Here is a 19,625-nt window from a genome sequence, read left to right as displayed (position 1 = left end):
GAACACATTGTAAAAGGCCCCAAAAGCTCTGGTTCTAGGGTGGGGTTTGGAAGATTTTATAAAAGGCAACAAGTAGTGAAGCTGCACAAGTGTACTAATAGAAACATGAATTATTCCTGACAGAAAACAGACAAATACTATTTCAGATGAACATATGATTGTTATTGATCTCTGTAGCATTGCAAATGTTAACTTCTTATTCTCCTTTGGTCCAGAAGTGGGAGTTTGGTTTGTGTACTTCCTTCTCTCTTTTCTTGTCATATCTGAGATTCTTCACCATCTGGCTTAGGGTGAAAGCCCTGTAAATAAACTTAAATTAGAAAATAATCCTTAAACAGAAGCATGACTCTCACATCAAAGCTATGGTTTTTTAACTTCTTTTTTTTTTTCTAAAACACTACTTTGGTTTTCCATTACTTGTTGAAATGCAAATTCTGATTCCTTTTTTCCTCACTGAATTGCTGTCAGTATTAGTTCCTAATATAATTTCCCTATAAATTATTTTTGAGAAGAAAAGTAATTATATGTATACTTTAATTGTGTAATGCTCTGTTCAAAGGAAGTCTTCAATAATACAGTAAAACTTCCATTCTCCATATTCTTTTCTATGGTGTTTATGCACAAATGAGTATTTGTAGTTCTGCAGAAAGGAGTCCATTTTATGTGTTTTGACTTCGGCATTACTTGATTATCGCATGACAGGATTTTTACTTTTCTTGCTAAATTATCTCTGAAAATAATCCCTGAGTGTTTCTGGTACTGTGTTTTCTTTTTTTCTTGTGACTGTAGCTATATGATATCAGGTATGCGTCTATTGTTTTGATGATGCTTAATTCTAGAACAGAATTTGAAAACACCTTGTAGGGGGGATTGCTAGTACATCACTGAGATATCAGGCTTAGAAAAAGTTAATACAATTACACTTTTCATGTTACAACTGCAGTATTCTCTTCCTGCTTAGATAAATGTACCATATGCTTTAGAGCTACATCAACTGGCACTGCTTGGTCCTTAAAATTGAATATATTTTTTTAAAAACCCAACCAAGCAAAAAAATTTAAAAAACCAAACCAAAACACCCTGAAACCCAGCAAACTACAAACGTTGTAAATGCAAATAAAAAGCTTTGTTCTTAATGGCCAGAAAAGGCTCTAGTCAAGTTTTCTGTTGGTAAATTATCTGATGTGAGGAGAAGGAAGAACTATATAACTTGCAGAATCATTGATGGAGTATTTAGGTGTTATGGAACTTCCTTTTAAATTTAAAGAATAAATGTGTTCAATTTTCCTTTTTGCCTTCAGGGACATCATCCTACTCTCATCAAGGTTTTGGCTGTGAATCAAAGCTGTATAGCCTTGACCATGGCCACGAGAAACCTCAAGACAAGAAAAAGAAAACCTCTGGCCTTGCCACCCTCAAAAAGAAATTCATTAAGCGTCGGAAATCGAGCCGATCTGCTGACCACGCCAAGCAGATGCGTGAGCTCCTCTCAGGCTGGGATGTCAGAGATGTTAATGCGTTAGTAGAAGAATACGAAGGAACATCGGCCTTAAAGGAACTTTATCTACAAGCTAATTTAGCAAGACCAGAAGCCAGGACGCTACAAAAAGACATGGCTGAACTTTATCAATACAAATATTGCACCGATGTAGACTTAATATTTCAAGAAACTTGTTTTCCTGTGCATCGTGCGATATTGGCGGCAAGATGTCCATTTTTTAAGACGCTGCTTTCTTCCTCACCAGAGTATGGGGCAGAAATAATAATGGATATTAACACAGCTGGCATAGATATGCCTATGTTTTCTGCTTTGTTACACTACCTTTATACGGGCGAGTTTGGAATGGAGGATTCGAGGTTCCAAAATGTTGATATTCTTGTGCAGCTTAGTGAAGAATTTGGAACACCAAATTCCTTAGATGTTGACATGCGCGCACTGTTTGATTATATGTGCTACTACGATGTGGTTCTTAGCTTTTCATCCAACTCTGACTTGGTTGAAACTTTTGGTGGAAGTCAGAACTGTCTAGATGAAGAGCTCAGAGCTCACAAAGCTATTATTTCATCGCGATCTCCCTTTTTCCGTCACTTGCTACAGAGAAGGATACGAACTGGTGAAGAAATCACAGACCGAACTCTACGGACTCCAACTAGAATTATATTGGATGAATCTATCATACCAAAAAAATATGCTAAGGTCATTTTGAACTGTATGTATACAGATGTGGTAGACCTCTCCGTTTTGCACTCCAGTCCTTCGGTGGGCAGTTTAAGTGAAGTTCAGGCTCTTGTAGCAGGAAAACTAAACATGACTAGGGCTGAAGAAGCCATGGAGCTTTATCACATAGCACTGTTCTTGGAGTTTAACATGCTTGCACAAGGTATGTAATACTGTCCTCGTTGTAGAATATATGACCTTATTAGAACAAGTTTCAGCAATTTTGCAGTGTAGGGATGCTTATTGTCAGCTGTCAGTGGCTGACAGTTCGTTTAGAAAGAGAATTTGTTTTCCATTTGTAAGTTGTCAATAATGGATCTGTTTTCTAGGAGCAGAAGAAATGCCATGCAAGAGATTTAGTTGTATGGTGCATCATTGTTGAAGCATGTTAATTTTATCTAGTATGCATAACTGGTCTTGATAGTTCTAATGCTTATCTGCTTTCCGTAATCCATTTTTTGAGTCTAAACTACAGAGAGATCCTTCTTGAGAGGAGGAAATATTTAGACTTGTTCGGAAGTGTCCATATATGCTAACAGGATGGTAAACTTGGATGACTGTTTCTGTAGTTTGTGTTAAAGACACCAACCTTCAATTTTGCTGTTGGAAGGAAAACTTAAACAGCTTAATTGCAGTAGTCTTTGGTCTTTAATGTCTGCCCATCTATGAACAGAACTGAAGGCAGGGTCAGTCAGTATTTTCAGACATAAAGTTTAGAAAGTTTTACTACTTCTGTTGTTCTTGAAGATCGTTCAAATCTTGATTACATACAGCCTCCTGACCTGAATTACTGCAGTCTCAGGTGAGGTGCCCAAGCACTGATCAGTGCACTAAAGGTGCTTCTTGTAGTGGCAGGAGCTTTGCCTGCACTTTTATCTGTTGGTGTTTGAGCTATTTAGTGGCTGTATGATGCATAATGAAGTATGGAAATTGTTTCAGGCCTTGCTGATGGGGAATAAGAATTTTACTTTTGAGCTGAGAAAGGGAAAATGGAACTCACTGGTATATCAGCAATATAATTTGCTTAAATTAGTTTAATGTTTTTAACAAAAGTAACTTTTTACAGTAGGTCTGTACATCCTTAACTTCTGGCTGTCAAATTAAGTTTGACAAGATTGAAACCTTAAGCTATAAGCTATAAAGTAGTTCTGAGTAAAATAGGAAACTTGATAAAGAGTGGACAGGAAAGGGCAGTATAAGCACTGCAGGAAGAGGTCATATTTTTAATGACTTCTCCTAATAGTTACATGAAACTGAGAGTGATAAGGATATGAGAAACTAATAGAACTATTGTAGCTCATGTGGAGTTTGCCATTGGGAAACTAATTTTCAGATTGTGCTGAAAGCTGAAATAATTGTACTGCAATAAAACTAGAACAGATCAAAGGGGATGTGTTTTCTGAGGCAACATGCTACAGGATGCAATTGGGCTGTTCTTAGGCTCAGAATCATCCAATCACAGAGCAACCCAGGTGAGAAGGGGCTCCAAAGATCATAGGACCCAACCTATGCAAGTGAGAAAATGAGCTTAGGTGAGATTGTCCAGCATTCCGTCCAATCACTTCTTGAAAACCACCAGTGGTGGGGACTATACTGTGTCTCTAGGGAGTTTGTCCTGATGAAGTGATTGTTTTCATTGCAAGAACATTTTCTGTTGAGATGTTTTCCTGTGCAATTTATACCTGCTGCGCCTTCGTGTGGCTTCTCAAGAGAAGAGAACCTCTGTCCTCTTTATAGCTGCCCTACAGTAGCTCAAGGTCTGGGAATACTGTGACAAGGTCCCCTGAGCCTTCTGTTCTCCAGGGAGAAGAGACCTAACTGCCTTCAGTCTTTCCTCATAGGCTAAGTTCTCCAGTACTTTGATCAACATCATGGCACTCCTTGAGATCCTCTCTTCTCTATCTGTGTATTTCTTATTTTTGTTGTTTCCCTCTCAGTACACCTAGAAACTTAACGTTTCAGAAGGGGCAAGAAGTTTTACTATAGTTCAGCTATGGTATTAAGTTAATTTCTGTATGATATGCACAAGCTAATAGTACTTGAGAACAACTCTGTAAATCAGCTGAAAGCCAGAAAGGAAAATGGGTTGAAATTAAAGAGGTGATGGAGTTTCTCAGTTTTGGTGTGTGCGCATATATACAAGTGCTAAAAGGATTTAACGTGGTCAGGGAATACTAATGAGAGAATTAAATAGTGAATGAAACCCTCAGTGAGACACTGAATAATTATGCACTGTTTCCTAAATGAACAGGGTTCAATTCTTTTCCTCAGATTGGAAACATAAACTGGAACAACTGTGATCTGGAGGTGCTCTGAAGAAGCAGTGTCAATTATAGCAAAGCAGAAAAGCAATGACAGAGAACTTTCAAGAGAAACTGAAGTAAACTTTTAGATAGGAAAATGGCTTTTATTTTCTATGTTAGTAAATAGTGAAAAATGAGGTGATATTTTATTTGGTGTTGAGTTTGTTTCTGCTCGCTTTAAGTTGAGCTCACTTGGATCAGAATGTCCTAAATTGGCACTCTTTTCAGGAATGCACTACAGAACAGTGCTGCTCTGGAATGTTCATGAGTCAGTGGTAACAAGATCTCTACTTTTTCCTGAAGTTTTCTCCCACTACTACCTCTAGGAGAGTAATAGGAAAAGCAGCAGCAGGAGCTGCACTGGGCTTGCACCTCAGCAGCAGACTTGAGTGGCTGGAGCCCGCGAGTGCAGCAGTGCAGGCTCGGTCCTGGTGGCCCTCTGGATGAACTGGAGCTGTGGTGCTCTGAGGGTGGTCATAGGGAGGAGGTAGAGGGATGCAGTGGCATTCAGAGGTTTTCTTCTTTCCATAGTAAATCCCTTTCTAACTGCAAAAGTAGTGAGATTGAGGGGTGGGGCTGTTGCTACACACAGGGGAGAAATGCAGTAAAATCAGCAAGTGTTGAAAACTACAAAATGTAGGTTTGGCCCTCCTTCAGATATTGAAATTCTAGATGTTAACTTCACCTAATTAGGATTTTACAAATTGGTGCTGCATTCCCTAGCTACAGGAGAAAGTAGTAAGCGCTGTGTAGATCTGTATATGCCAGTGGAATCAGAATCTAATGGTTTCATACTTAATTTGCAGGGTTCATGTTTAGGTCACTGGTACAGTGCAGACATGGAAGAACTGTTATGGTATAATCTTATAATCAAAATTAAAAGGAAGCTTATTTGGTCAGGGAAAACTATATGCCTGCACATGACTCAGATCACTTAAAGATGTGCTTTACTTATGACCACTGTTCTTGTTTCTGACTTAATTGTAGCATCTTGTCCTCACTTATATGATACTCAACATGAGCTAGATGGGAGGTCTTAATTCCAGTAGTGTTCATCCTGTTCCCTGATTTCACAGCTAGCCGACTTCCGTGCTGGAAGCTGTCACTCAAACATCTGACTTCTGGATGTTATGCAGAGTGATGGGGAAGAGACAGCATTGTGTAAGTGTTGGAGGCCACTGAGCAGGCAGTTCTCCTGACATCTCTTAGCTTAGACCATTGGCAGTGTTTTTCCACTCTGTGGTGCAGCAGGTGTCCAGTTCTCCCCAAGTACTGACTGATCCCATCAGCTGGCTTTTGCAGTAGCTGATGTCTTAAGTTTCTTCTCTAGATTTCCACACCCTCGGCTGAAGTTTTTTGTTTCAGTTCACTCCTGCTGGCCAGTTGGGAACTTGCAAAGGCTTGTCTCCCTGGTTTCGTGGAAAATATTTTGGGCTTATTATGTTAAGTCTGGATTCTCTTTCCAGTTCATTTTTCTCACTTCCACTCAATTTTGCCTGGGTGTTTGTAACTGAGTGTCAAGTGAAATTGATGTATTTTAAAGCTTCTGATCAGATGTTTTTATTTTCAACAGATTTTAGTTTGATTTGTCTTCAGGGACCTTTCTAAGTATCCAGATGTTGTAATTGTTGTTCATTTTCAGCAGATGATTCAGCTTTGACTATTTCCGTGGAAATTTTCCCATTCCTAACACAGTGATACTTTTTTTGACTATTGTGATTTAATAGGTAATTTCCCTAAGGTGAAGATGGTGATTAAGTGCAATGAATCTCTACCATCCAAGTAAAGCAGGACAACCTTTATCTAGAATTTCCTCTGCCTTCATCTTGATTTGTTTTAACTGAGGATTGTCACTTGTCTTTCAAGAGAAACTGAAATGGATCTTTCAGTGAACTAATTTGAGTAAATGAACTAATCAGCAAGCATATCTGGTCAATAGAGCTGATCACACTGAAATCCTTTTGTACGTAATAGGACTGACCCTGCTCTTAGGGCTGCTCTGGTAATTTTTACTGTCAGAAGTGAAACTCTTCAGGGCTTTCACAGAGGCTATGAGCACTAGAGCCCCCTCCAGGAGGTTGGAGCACATCCCTTTGTAGAATGTTTCTGTGCTCTGCCTGCCTGTTTCTGCTTTCTGCTTCAGTTCTTCTGTCTTCATGCTACTCTGCTGCTCTCTCTCAGCTGTACTGGTGTAATTATTTTAACACATTGATTCATAAAGATTTGGTTTAATATCACCTATCCCTTGCTCTTCTGTAGTACAGTTACTAAAATGAGATCAGTTCCCTAGTCCTGTTCATCACACATTGTTAAAATACTCCCCACTTCCAGTCCTACTGTATTGCCCTACTGTTGCAGGGAAGTTTGATTTCAGGCATATTAGTTTCATTAGATAGCTATATTACATGTGTGAATCCTCTCCTGCGTCTTGGCCCCGTTACCCATTGTCAGGAGCAGTCCCACTGAGGTGGTGGTACAGAATGTTTTGGTGTGATAGGCTTTTGGATACTGGGACCTTATGAAATGGTTTTGCCTGAGAACTTTTTCTGTCACCTGATTCAAAGAAGTTTTCTAAAGTAAGACTGACATAAGACCCCTCAATTTCCAACTTTTTGCTTTACTTCACTTTTATTTTAGGTGTTGAGTTTACTCTTGACAAGTATAAGAACTTGGAAACCTTATTGTAAGTGCTGCTGCATTCAGTAGCACAGTGTTTGATCTAGAGACAGATGTCACCTGACATCAAAAGTACTCTTGGTTTTAGGAGGGCTGATATTCCAGGGACGCCATGGTAGCAGTATTAAATACATATTCAAAAAAATTCAAAAACTGGTTCCTATGATTGCCAGCATGGTCTCTCCTAATGTGACAAACTAAAACATTGAATAGCTTCTAGGTTCCTGTTCAGTGTTAAAGTGAATTCTTACTATTTTTTTTTTCATTGGCTCCACTGGTGTGCACAAGTTTTGGGGGGAAAGTCCTCACTACAGAATAAGTTAAATCAAGCTAACAGTTGTGTAGTGAAAGGTTTGCTTAATGCCACTTTTGCTAATTGTTGAAGGCAGCTGACTTGTCTTCAATAGGTCTGTCAACTGTCCTGATCCCAAGCCACTAACTAGAATGCTAAACATGGGCTCAAGCTGTTTCTGTCTGGAAGGACAGTGGGGCTGCATTTGGGAGAGAACTGCAGAAGCAGCCAGGACTTGATGGTAGGAAGGCTCCGTTGGCATCCAGCTAAAGGAGTGCATGGAATAGCATAATTTGTGCAAAATGTGATAGTTATCTTTCCCTTTTGTAGATTCCGGGTTGAATCTCTGAAGGACAGTATGGTCACAGAAGCTTGTGTGACACTGCAAATGGATCTTGGGAAGGTTGTTGCTGTCTGAGTATTAAAAAATAATATTCACAGGAAAAAATGCTCTATTCCACTGTGAAGAGCAATATTGTGGCTGTTAGATGACTACTTTTTTTGCCAAGTGGCTGATTGTTAAAGCAGAAATAACCTCTGCCAAAGAAGAAAGGAAACTGGATTCCTTCCATAGCTAGAATTGGGTTGCCCCAATTTATTTAAAAGCTCAAAAAAACCGCTTTAATTATTACCGTATGCTTACTTCAGAAGAAAGACTTTTAATAACCCCACACTTCTGACCCATTGCTAAAGTTATTTGGGAAAAAGACTGTTTCATTTGCTAGTTATCCTGAGTGAGCTTTTCACCTGATGTCGTGTTATTGTTAGTTTGCAATACTTGAACTTGACAGAAGAATTGAGACTGAGCTTATGCACTGTTTCTAAAATCGAGGTTGCTCAGATCATTGGAACTGCATTTCTGGTGTCTTTTCAAGGGGCAGGCATCTTTACTTCAAAAATAAATGTCAGATGAAACACTAGGAATGGCATTAATTTTGAGATAAGTCTCTGCTCTTGTAGCTTGAATTTCCTGGTGACTGATTTCAGTGTGTGGGTTTACTTTATGCCTTTGAAACGAGGCAGTCCTTAATGTGTGATGTTTAGAGTTCAAGGGAATGCAGTTTCTGCTGAAGTCAGCTTGCATGCAAACAGAATAATTGCATACAAAAAATTGGTTTAGGATTTAGCAGGGGAAGGCTGAGCACAGATGACCCTAAATGATGGTTTCAAACTATTTTGTTTCTTATTCATGGGAGTCAACCTCCTCTCTTAAGCAAATTGCAGCTAGTCACAGCTTTCATTCACGTGCCAGGTTTGCTGCTAACTTAACATTTTCCTTTCTTGAGCCCCAAAAGGAAAGCTGAGAGAGACTCACGTGACAAAGTTAAATGCAATGTCAGCCCTTTGCTGTTTGGGTAAAAATGGATTCTGAAGTGGAAAGCTTCAGACTTAATTTACTCTGTGTTTTTGACATCCACTGAAGTATTTTGAGCTTTTTTTGATGATAAGTTGGGTTTTGGATGGTTTATTTACTTATTGCTTGTTTGTTTAAGGCTGTTTCTCAGATTCTTGACCAGAACTTTTTAAGACTTGATTTCATCCTTTAGGAATCTGGGAAATTCTCCCTTCTAGAGGAGCAGTTTCATTAACCTGTACCTCAGCCCAGCGAATGTATCTCAGAACAGTTCTCATCATCCTCTGCTCTCACCTGTACCGGTGATGACTGGAGTCATGTTCCAAGTGCCTCCAGCCCAGCTTTGCTGCCTGTGCCTTCACTTAAAGCCAGTGCTTGCCATGCAGGTTAGAGGTCAATATCTGTAATGAGGCATCTGTTCTTAGTAGCAGTGGTGATATGTAACCTCATGGAGATAGGTGGCTCTGAGAAGTGCCATACTATTTCAGTATGAAAATGGTGAAGGACAAAGCAGTTGTGTTGAAACAGGACTCACCACCCAGCCCTTTGTCAGGAGGAGATGGAGAGTGAGTCTGGGATGCACAGTGTAATGCTGCATGTGCTGCATCACTCACAAGTGTGTGTGCTTTGGGTAGCCCTTCTGTCAGTGGCTGCATTCAGTCTTCCTTTTCTTGGGTGAATCACACATGTGAAAAAAAATCATTCAGCTGCTTGTTGAGGAAAGCTTTGTTTAAATATGAGCTGGTGCAAAATGCATTACTGTTGGGGGACAGACATTATTCTTACAAACTGCTTTAGAAATTTAATAAGGATTGTGTCCAAAACTGTATATATTCAAGCACATCCCTGAAAAGCTTAGAAAATTTTATTGGTAGAATATTGTTCTTAAAATTACCACATTGTGGTTGTTGTAGTATTGGGTACAAATATATGTGTCTAAAAGGACAGGTAAATTTATAACCAATCTCATGTTTAAACTGTTGCTTTCTACTACCTTTTTAACCCTGCTGTTTAAAATCCCATTTTAGTTACTTTACTTCTAAGTAGTAGTTCCTTTGACAGATTCCCTCCTACTTGAAGAAGCTTGTTCACTTGTTACTTCCTACTCCATAGCTTTCACATTATTATGATGAAAATGGAATGAACATATATTCTGTATATATTCATATATTCTGTGTGCTGCCCCATGTAGAAAAGTAAGATTTCTCTTTTATTTCTGTTAATTGTTGCTATTGTGTTTTATCTGTATGCAGCCAGTACCAAAATATGTAGCATCAGGAAACCTGTCTTTGTCTTGACTAGGGTTGAGATTACTGTACTAAACACTTTTTTACTCAGCATATTTCAAGAGCTCAGTAATGCAATACACATCCCTAAAAAAACGAAGTTTAGTTTTTAGGTATCTTTGAAAGTGAGAGAAAAATGATGATGTATAAGAAGTAAAATTGCAGTGTAGACATGTAGCTCTGAACTGTCTGGGGACCTCTTATAGGCATAAGCGCAGCTGTAATTTTGTGGCTGTAGTGGTTTGAGACTGGAATGTATAATTCTGAGATTTTTTTTTTCTTTAAATTGCTATCTTTGTGCTAAACCAGATGTACAAATGAAATCAACAAAGTACTCTTGGTGACTTCAAGTTATCAACGTTGTGGTACCATCTGTCTTAACTCTCTAGTCCCAAGTACCCATGTTTTCAGCCCACCCTCATCATTTCTTCCCTCATTAATTCCAAATCAGCTCCGTTTCCCTTCAGGAGTTCTAACTATACTCTCTGTCCTTCAGAAGATGTGTACCTTGTGAAAGAGTAAATCCTTACAAAGCAGTGGGTAGGAAGAAATGGTAGCAGACTCTCAGAAATCTGCCTCCCTTCTACTTCCCTGTTAGAGAATGTGCTCCCTGTCCTGGCACCTTCTGTGCCTTGCTGGATACTGAGGCCATCGTGGTGGCCTGGAGCTGCCATCCACTGCTTCCTGCCTTTTCTGTGAGTCAGAAAATGATGCTTTGCTGCCCTCATCCTGTACTGAGTAGCTGAGTATCAGCACTGTTACAGCTTGTGTTTCTTCTCCTCTACGTGGTCTGTCTCAGGAGGGTCCATGAGCAAAGTGATACAGGCAAAAATCCCGCCTTTGTTACAGTTCATGGGTTTCCATTAATCTGCTGTGAGCAATAGTGACTCAGATTCTCAATGTAAAAATATGTCAAACACTCAGATAACCAAAGGGGGTTCTGATTGGGTTGAACTAGCTTTCCAGTTGTTTATCCAGGCATGCCAGCAGCATGATGCTTCATGTGCCTTTAAAAAGTGAATAACTGTATAGTTGGAGTCATGAACTTAAAATTACTGTACTTCTAGTCAAAATAGACCTTGTTTCCAGCCTTGATCTGTAGGGCACCTGTCTTTACTCTCACTGGGTGTACGTAACCCTTTCTATTACAGATTTAGCCACATGTATTATTCCTTCAGGGTTGAAGTGCCTCTGTAACAACACTGTTGATTGCTGCCCTTGTTTGTTAGGCTGTGAAGATATTATTGCTGAGAGCATCTCCCTGGACACCTTGATTGCCATTCTGAAGTGGAGCTCTCAGCCCTACGGTTCCAAGTGGGTGCATCGCCAGGCACTGCATTTCCTCTGTGAGGAGTTTACCCAGGTCATGACTTCTGAGGTCTTCTACGAACTCAGCAAGGACCACCTGCTCACAGCTATTCAGTCTGACTATTTACAGGTAACCTGCAGGGCAGAATGCAGCTGGTCCTGCTAGAACTAGCAGGATGTGTTATACCATTATTGGAAATGCTTGGCAGTAGTTGGTTTTAAATTGTTAGGCTGAAGAGGGCTTATACACACTAAGCACTCCTTCTATAATGTGTAAAAAAAAAACTAAATGGAAGTAGTGATTAACAAAATAGTTTTGTTCTTGGCTTGTAACACAACCCAAATGTGGTATATGCTGTTGCTTAGAACTCTAATAATAGTTTATAAATGCATGCAAATTATTTTAAACAAAGCATTTCTGAATCTAACATTTGCCTTGCCTGTTAAAGAGATTTATAAAATTACGTGGTGGGAGTAGTTTTGCTGTAACAACACATGCTAATTTGGGGCAGTGGGAGCTAATAAACTAGAAATGGTTCAGAAAACTAAATTTATTTTCATGGAGAGAGAAAAATACAGTCTCTGATGAGTATTGCACAATTTTTTTTTTTTTTTTTTTTTTTTTTTTTTTTTTTTTTTTTTTTTTTGTGACTTGCCTTCAGTGATTTTGTGGTTTTAGGGAAACAGAACTGTATTGACCAACAGAAAAATTCTGGATTTTTGCTGCCACTGCTCTTCAGGGAAGATATCTTTATAATGATGACCACTCCTTAAATGCTTAAGGATTACTAGATTTACTAGATTTTTTTTTAACATTCATTCATCTCAGTCTTACTTTTTGGTAAAGGATTAAATGCTAGAGATTATTTAAAGTGTTTTTTAAAAAGTTTTGTTAACCTGAAGCATTTCAGAAATTACAGTTAACAGTACTGTTGATCTTCCATGAGAGCTGATATTGCTGAATTTGTAATGTTAAGCAAAAGCTTGAAACCCAGAAGTAGAACTGCCCTTTTAAATTTAGTAATTCAGGCTTTATAGCTGTAAGCTTCCATACATAAATAAAACTTTTCCTTCTGTACAAAACTTCTTCCTCCTCGTAGGGATTCAGTAAGTAATATGAATGTAGAAATTATGGTGGTGAAATACCTGTAGTACAGCTTAAAATATTAGGAGAAAGTGGTAAGCAGATCATAAAGTGCAAATACTTCATGCTTAGGTGCAACTGTATTTCTTTAGACCTGTAAAAAACCTGTGATTCTTTTTTCTTTTGTGTGTTTGCATGCAGCATTAAGCATATACAGATTACTGACTTCCTCTTTCTACAGGCAAGTGAACAAGATATTCTTAAATATCTGATTAAATGGGGAGAACACCAGTTGATGAAGAGGATAGCAGATCGAGGTGAGGATCCTTTAAACCGTGCAGTACTAAACCAAATGAACCAAAATTTATGGCAGTTCTATTTTGTGAGTCATCTGTAACTTAGGGAAATTCAATCTACTTTGTCCATAGTATAGTCAAAACAAAGCAAATGCTCTTGCTTTCTTTAAAGGTTTGTTATCTAAAATGAGAACACAGCATTCTGAGAGAGATGGGATTGTTTAGCCTGAAGAAGAAAAGGCTTAGAGGAAATCTTAGCAGAGTCTAAATATCTATAAATATCTAATGGCAGGAAGCAAAGAAAATAGAGCAGCGCTTTTGTCTTGGCACCCAGGACAGGATGAGAGGCAGTGAGGCACCAGCTGAAATACAAGAAACGGTGAAGATGGTCAGACCCTGGCACAGGTTGCCCAGCTGGATGCAGTGACGGGCAGTGTGTTGTACCTTACCTGGGGAGGTGTGGGAAGAGGACATTGGTTCAGTCACAACCAAACTTTTAGAGGTCCTTTCAATCTCTGTGGCTGTCTGATTTTGAAATCTTGTTGGTTTCCTGTTGTCTCAGAATTATTTTTCTTGTAACTAATTCATCAAGTAAAAACCCCCTGCAGTATCTTGTTATGCAGGCTTCTCACAGTAGTCTTACTCTTAGTTTACTATGTCAGCCTTTCACTTCAGTTTGAGTGTGTCTCTCTGACAGGAACCTGTGGTAGTAAGAAAGAAGCCAGCAAGTGGCACCAGTGTTTTCCCTAAAGTAGATGTAAATGTATTTTTATGAGCCTAGATGCACATTGTTGCTACCGTGGTAACTTCAAGGGCAATCTTACACGTGTTGGATGTGGGAAGTAGGTTAAACATGTATGTCCCAGATAACAAATGCAAGGATCTTGTAGTTCATCTGCACTACAAAGTGTCAATCACATAGTACCACAAGAGGAGCAGAAAGGGAAGAACCTGCCTGAGTGAAAACAGAGCAGTACTGCTGTAACTACTGTCTTGGGAAGGCTGGCCATGCTTCTGAAATCCACTGTTACTGCTTGCAACACAGCTGCATTGTCATGGACATGTTTTGTGAAATGCAACAAAAAGTTAGTTAAAGGATGTGCTTCTAGTGTCCTGGGTAAGTATTTACCTATTTCCTAAACAGGATTTCCCAAGTGTTTGTCCTAGGGCACGTTGGAACATAATGGAGCCAGTTAAACAGTAACAGACCTGGGCTGGGGCAGAAGCTGCTCCTTTGGGATCACTGCACAGCTTCTTGCTCTGGCATTCATTAAGTAAACAGCTCACATCTCTTATCTGGAATCATCAGAAAACACAATAAGCAAAAGCAGAAATAATGGCAGCGCCAAATTCTGTCAAATTAGGGCCAGATTTAGTCTAGTCATTTAATTTAAATTCCTCAGTGACACTCCTTGTATTGCAGCTCTGAATGTGCGATGGTATCAATGCCACAGAGCGTTAGAGAATGTAACAAGCTGTGGCCAAAACTTTAGCTGTGTGTACTGAGGGAGGGTGGGTATGTTTGACAGGTTTCCTCAAAGTGGGAAGCTAGTCAGTCACATGCAGCTTGGGTACAATACCTAAAATACACGAGAGCTGCATGGTCATCTTGCTGTCTCCAGGAAGATACCACTTCTGCTACAAATAGGTGTCCTGTGACCATGAGAGCAATTTGAGAGGGCTTGACACCATGTTACTGAGGTGGGTTACACAAGGAAGCTAGAATAATGTATCCCTGAGGACACTTCGGGGGTTAATTTATACAAAGTGTCCTTGAAAACAGCTGGGGAAAGGTGGAGGAGCTGCAGGAGAGTCCTTGGGGGAACTGCTTTCATGGCATAGCTCTTAATAGAGCTTTCCAAATGTTTATGGCAAATGCTATGTTTGTATTTTCTGCCTGGCTTACACTTTGAAGCTGGCAGCTGTGCCAATGACCCGTGCTGGTATAAACTGAACCTGGCTCTGTGGGTGCTTCACATAAGATTTTAAGGCATGAGGTAGAATCATAGAATCATTTAAGTCAGAAAAGACCTCCCGGATCATGGAATCCAACCTTTGACCAATCCACCACTCTTTCAGCTAGACCATAGCACCAAGTGCCATGTTCAGTTGTTAGTTTTGTGGAACAGTGCTGATGAACCCTACTGATATAAAATGAGAATTTTCCTTCCTTTTCTTTAACCTCCCCTGTAAGGTAAGCCCTGTACCTCCCCCTGTCTTCTTTAAACTTTCTGATAAAAACTTAGCATGTCTTGTTCCTTCCCACAGAGCCTAATTTACTCAGTGGTACTGCTCACAGTGTGAATAAAAGAGGTGTGAAGAGGAGAGATCTTGACATTGAAGAGCTGAGGGAGATTCTGTCTCCACTTTTACCTTTTGTCCGCATTGAGCACATCTTACCCATGAATAGTGAAGTACTGAGTGATGCAGTAAGTCAGTAGTCTCATACAAATACCTCTCTGCATGTTACAGTGTTCACGTGTGGGGGGATTTTTTGCTTTGGTGGGTGTTGATTTTGTTTATTTTAAGGATTAACTTCTAAAATGTTGTCACTGAGAGTAATAGATGTGTAACACTGTTTTTCTGGTTAGGTTTTGTGTTCTTTAAATCTATCAAAAGGCTAAAAAAAATCCGTGGTGTAAGGATTCAGTGTAAATAATGCATTTATTCCACGTTTTTACCATATTAATATTTTAAAAACCATAAAACTCTTTCTTGATTCTTAAAGATGAAGAGAGGCCTGATTAGTACTCCTCCTTCAGACATGCTACCAACTTCAGAAGGTGGAAAGTCTAATGCCTGGCTGCGGCAAAAAAATGCTGGAATATATGTGCGGCCAAGACTGTTCTCACCATATGTGGAGGAGGCTAAGGTAATATCAGCAACACTTGTCTGTTCTCAGATTGGAGTCTTCAGGGGGTTCTGTAAACAGGGAAAGATTTTGGGATGTTTTGTCTCTTTACATGTACTGGCCTAAAATACTAACATTTTCAGTTTAACAAGACTTACAAGATTGATCATCAGGCTCAGGTCTCTAGAACTGGTCAGAAAAATTTCAACAAAATTTTTTTTTGTCGAAATTGAAATGTTTGTGAGACAGATCTTGATGAAATTCCACCGGAAACAAAGCAACGTTCTGAGGGAAACCTGCCTGGTTTCCAGCCAGTTTGCCGGCCCAGCTCCTCGGCAGCCCTCCTGGCAGGCGGATGGCAAGGTGAGAGCCTGAGAGTCCCAGTCTGCAGCTAGTCAGCAACCTCGGTGCCAGCTCTTTCAGGCTCCCCAGCTCCCACCAGAGCTGGGTGGGGAGCTGCTATTCCACTCGGCAGAGGACTGATATTTCATCATCTTGTTTAAATCAGAACATACCCAAAATCTTGTGATCCTCCATGAAATGGAATAAATATCCTGTGTCCAATTTGAATGAATTTGTTTCCCTCTTTGTTTCCCTCTCAAGCAGTTGCTTTCCTATTTAATTTCTTGCATGAGCTCTGTCAAGCTGCAGATCTTGCAGCATCTCTGGTGGTGATGGATGGTGGCAGGGTGGAGATGGTGCTGTGTGGGACAGGAGTGTGCCACGTTCTGTTGGACAGAATGGGAGCCTTTTGTGTCACTGACCAGTGCCACCACTTCAGGTGGCTCTGATTTGAGAGCTTGTGAGTCCCAGCAGTGCAGGTGACAACAGAACCTGAGGGTTAGGTGAAGCTGTGTACATCCACATCACCTACAAACTCTGACATCTGCTCTGGTGAATTTGGAGAGAAATTGCCTCTGCCTAGGAGAGGAAGTGTTTTTTAAAGGTATAAGATGTTGTTGATGTCCTCTGTGAGGGAAGGGAAGAAATAAAACTACTTTGCATTTTGGGCACAGTAGTTAGAGAGCACCAAGTGGCACTAAAATAACAAAGGAAGACTAGCTGGTTAAAATGTTCTCTTTGTATTTCGGATTGCTAAAACTAACAAAAACATGATAAAAGCTTTGACTCTTAGTTTCCAGGAATGTGCTATGGGAGTGCTTTAGTATTTATCCAGAGTAAAAAGTGCATTTTTACAACCCCTATAGCCCTATCAGAATTCCTGCTTGTTAGTACTGGTTTTATATTACACTGTTAGTATTTTTAAATAATTTTAAGGTTTTCTACCCTTAGAGGGAGGACTCTCATATGTAGTCTCTGGTAACTTTACTCCTCCTGTACATAGTTTAACTGTTGTGAAATGAAAAAATTGTGAATGAGTGGTTTTTGTTGTTTGGTTTTTTTTACTCTCCTGCTAGTCTTCCATTTTTTGAAATAAGTTCATTTTGATCTTAAGTAAGAATCTTCAAAGTATAGGCCTAAATCCTTTTCTATTCTTTAGATGTCTGAGGAAAACATGTTTCATTTTCAGGCTAGTACCTTCTACTCAATGGCACAAAAAGTTGAGACTCATAAGCAGTAATTGTCTTAAGTCCAGAGGGTCTGGCCTCGAGAAGATCAGTTCTAATCTGACAGGTTAAAGTAAACAAAGCATCCTTCCCAGACTGTTCTCGTGCCTGCTCTTAGCTCAAACTCAGCTATGATCATGCCTGGAAAACGGAATAGAAAACGCTGATAGAAGCCAGATGTTGTTTGTGACCTGACAAAGTTACTCTGGTGTGGTCATGGCTGGGCTGGTGTGGCCGGGGCTGTGCAGCGCCTCCACGGGGCTCTCTGGCTGTCGTTGCAGTCGGTGCTGGATGAGATGATGGTGGAGCAGAGCGACCTGGTGCGCCTGCGGATGGTGCGGATGTCCAACGTGCCCGACACGCTGTACATGGTGAACAACGCGGTGCCGCAGTGCTGCCACGTGATCACCCACCAGCAAGTCAGCACTAACCAGAGCAGTCCTCCCTCTGTTATAGCCAACGAGATCCCAGGTGAGCTCCTGACTGTTTCCTGTGCCGAGTGAGCTCCTAGGAGTGTGTGGGTGCTTGGGCCTGGGAGGAGAGAGTGTCAGTTATTGAACTTCATCACTTCCTTGGAGACTAGTTCTGCACCAGGAATAGTCCTTCTGCTTTGGTCTGTCCTAAAGACATTAACTGGTTTTGGATGGCAGAGTATCTGGTTGGAGAACAAAACCCTTGGACTGGTTAAACACAGTAGAACACTTGCTGGTGCCTGGCTCTCTATTCTCAGAATTTTCTATAGGGTTCTCAGTTTTCTACAAACCAGTTGTCCAATATAGGTAAGATCTGTGAGTCTGGAAAATATCTTTCAAAAATCGAAAGCCAGAGAATATAACTTGTAAGGAAATCGGCTGAACTCTGTATGCAAGAAAAGTACTGGAAATGAGAACTCAAAACACATTTGCTTCAATTTACCAAATCCACTTTAGCTTTGAAGCCAAACCAACTTAATTCCTTGTGGAATAATGTGTCAGAGTACATTTTTATAGGCTCAAGTAAATATGGCCTCTCCTGACTTCAGGATGATTGGTGTGACATTCCCCATAGGCAAGCCAGGAAATGTGTTTTGTCATTTATGCGTATGATCTTCTGGTGTCGGACTGGAAGAATTTATCTAGTGATGTTCCTAAAGCACCTAGCTCTTCCTGCCTTTCCCTTGACCCATTAATACTCAGTGTGCATAGAGAAAATACTGGCAAAGCTTGCAACTGATGACAAGTTGGTGGGGTCTGTGGATGTTTTGGAGGACAGGATTAGATAGCTAAATAACCAAGATGAAATTTTAATTCAGTGAAGGAAAATGCTGTGCCTATGGCATTCCACATTTTATAAGCTCCTCATATATCAACTAGGTCTCTCTTCAGTCAGCTGTGTTGAAAGGAAGTAGATAAACTATTCTTACAGATGCTAGACCCAGGACCAAAGTAATGGATGAAATTGCTGCAAGAGAATTTAATTTGAAGTGTTAGGAGGATTTGAAACACTGTTTAGTTATAATATTTCTAGGAAAATTTGTAGAATGGTTTTGATCTGTTTGCTTCTTTAGTCTGGGAAGAAACTTGATAAAGCTGAAAATGAGCTTCTGAGAACTTCTGTTTGAAAAATTTGATAAAAGTACCCATTGTTTGTTTAGTAATCTGGAGCTCAGCAAAATTGTGGCATCTCAGCAGTGCGTTATAGTACTTGGACTTCCCTCCCTAGAAAAGTGTAAATATACTTAGCATGAATTGAATAGAAAGTATTTCATATAAGATAGGACTTTGATAACACTATGCTCAATCCTAATTTCCAAAGAATTTGAGAAAGGCAATAGGTTCTCAGAGGTTTTCAATGTTTTGCCAAAGTTCTCATGTTCTTAAAAAAACTGGCTCTGTTGGCAAGCATGAGACAGCTTGACCAATCTGAAACTCCCCTGCTTCTTGGTTCTGTATGATTTAATAGGTAGGAAGCATTGCCAACCCCTTTATTTGAGCATAGATAGGAGCTCTGAGCCTGGCCGGTAGCTGGACTGCAGGAATTGTGTCCTGGCAACTGTCTGCTTTGCTTAGTCCTGTAATTAAGCAAAAGAATTGATTGGTTTGCCAGTGCCTTTTTGCTAGAATGGGCAGATGGGGCCCAGTTAATGTGAGGAGATTAAAGCCTGTGCCAACCTCTAACTTGTACAGGAATCCATCCCGAAGCATAGATGGAGCACAGGGAGCACTGCGGGGAGAGCTGGGCAGCGTCGGCTCCATGGCCCTTGGGCTGGGCTCAGAGCAGGGCGTGCTTCACAGCTCAGCTGCTCCCCTCTGTCCCTGCCTTCTCCTTGGACCCTCTGCCTGAGCACTCTTTGCACAAACCTGCTGGCACTGTGTTCTAGTGCTCTTCCTGCAGCACTATTGTAAAATGA

At 40.2% G+C, this 19,625-nt stretch overlaps 1 protein-coding gene across 2 annotated transcripts in view; it reads left to right on the top strand.

The window, feature by feature from the left end:
* BTBD7 (BTB domain containing 7) overlaps window positions 1-19,625 on the top strand; it is a 51,755-nt gene that overhangs the window by 22,651 nt on the left and 9,479 nt on the right. Inside the window, exons 3-9 of one of the 2 annotated variants that reach the window (XM_041421631.1) lie at window positions 1,302-2,381; window positions 11,359-11,567; window positions 12,763-12,838; window positions 15,086-15,246; window positions 15,546-15,689; window positions 15,918-16,031; window positions 17,518-17,707. In XM_041421631.1, the coding sequence (XP_041277565.1) occupies window positions 1,302-2,381; window positions 11,359-11,567; window positions 12,763-12,838; window positions 15,086-15,246; window positions 15,546-15,689; window positions 15,918-16,031; window positions 17,518-17,707 (1,974 nt within the window). The remainder of the gene's footprint in view (window positions 1-1,301; window positions 2,382-11,358; window positions 11,568-12,762; window positions 12,839-15,085; window positions 15,247-15,545; window positions 15,690-15,917; window positions 16,032-17,517; window positions 17,708-19,625) is intronic. The other variant, XM_041421709.1, reaches the window with a different exon arrangement.

Source organism: Onychostruthus taczanowskii, unplaced genomic scaffold (assembly GCF_017590055.1).
Source record: "Onychostruthus taczanowskii isolate IOZ18803 unplaced genomic scaffold, ASM1759005v1 scaffold1, whole genome shotgun sequence".
Taxonomy (NCBI): Eukaryota; Metazoa; Chordata; class Aves; order Passeriformes; family Passeridae; genus Onychostruthus; species Onychostruthus taczanowskii.
The sequence above is the reverse complement of the archived record's forward strand: the minus strand, read 5'-3'. Positions and strand labels throughout refer to the sequence as shown.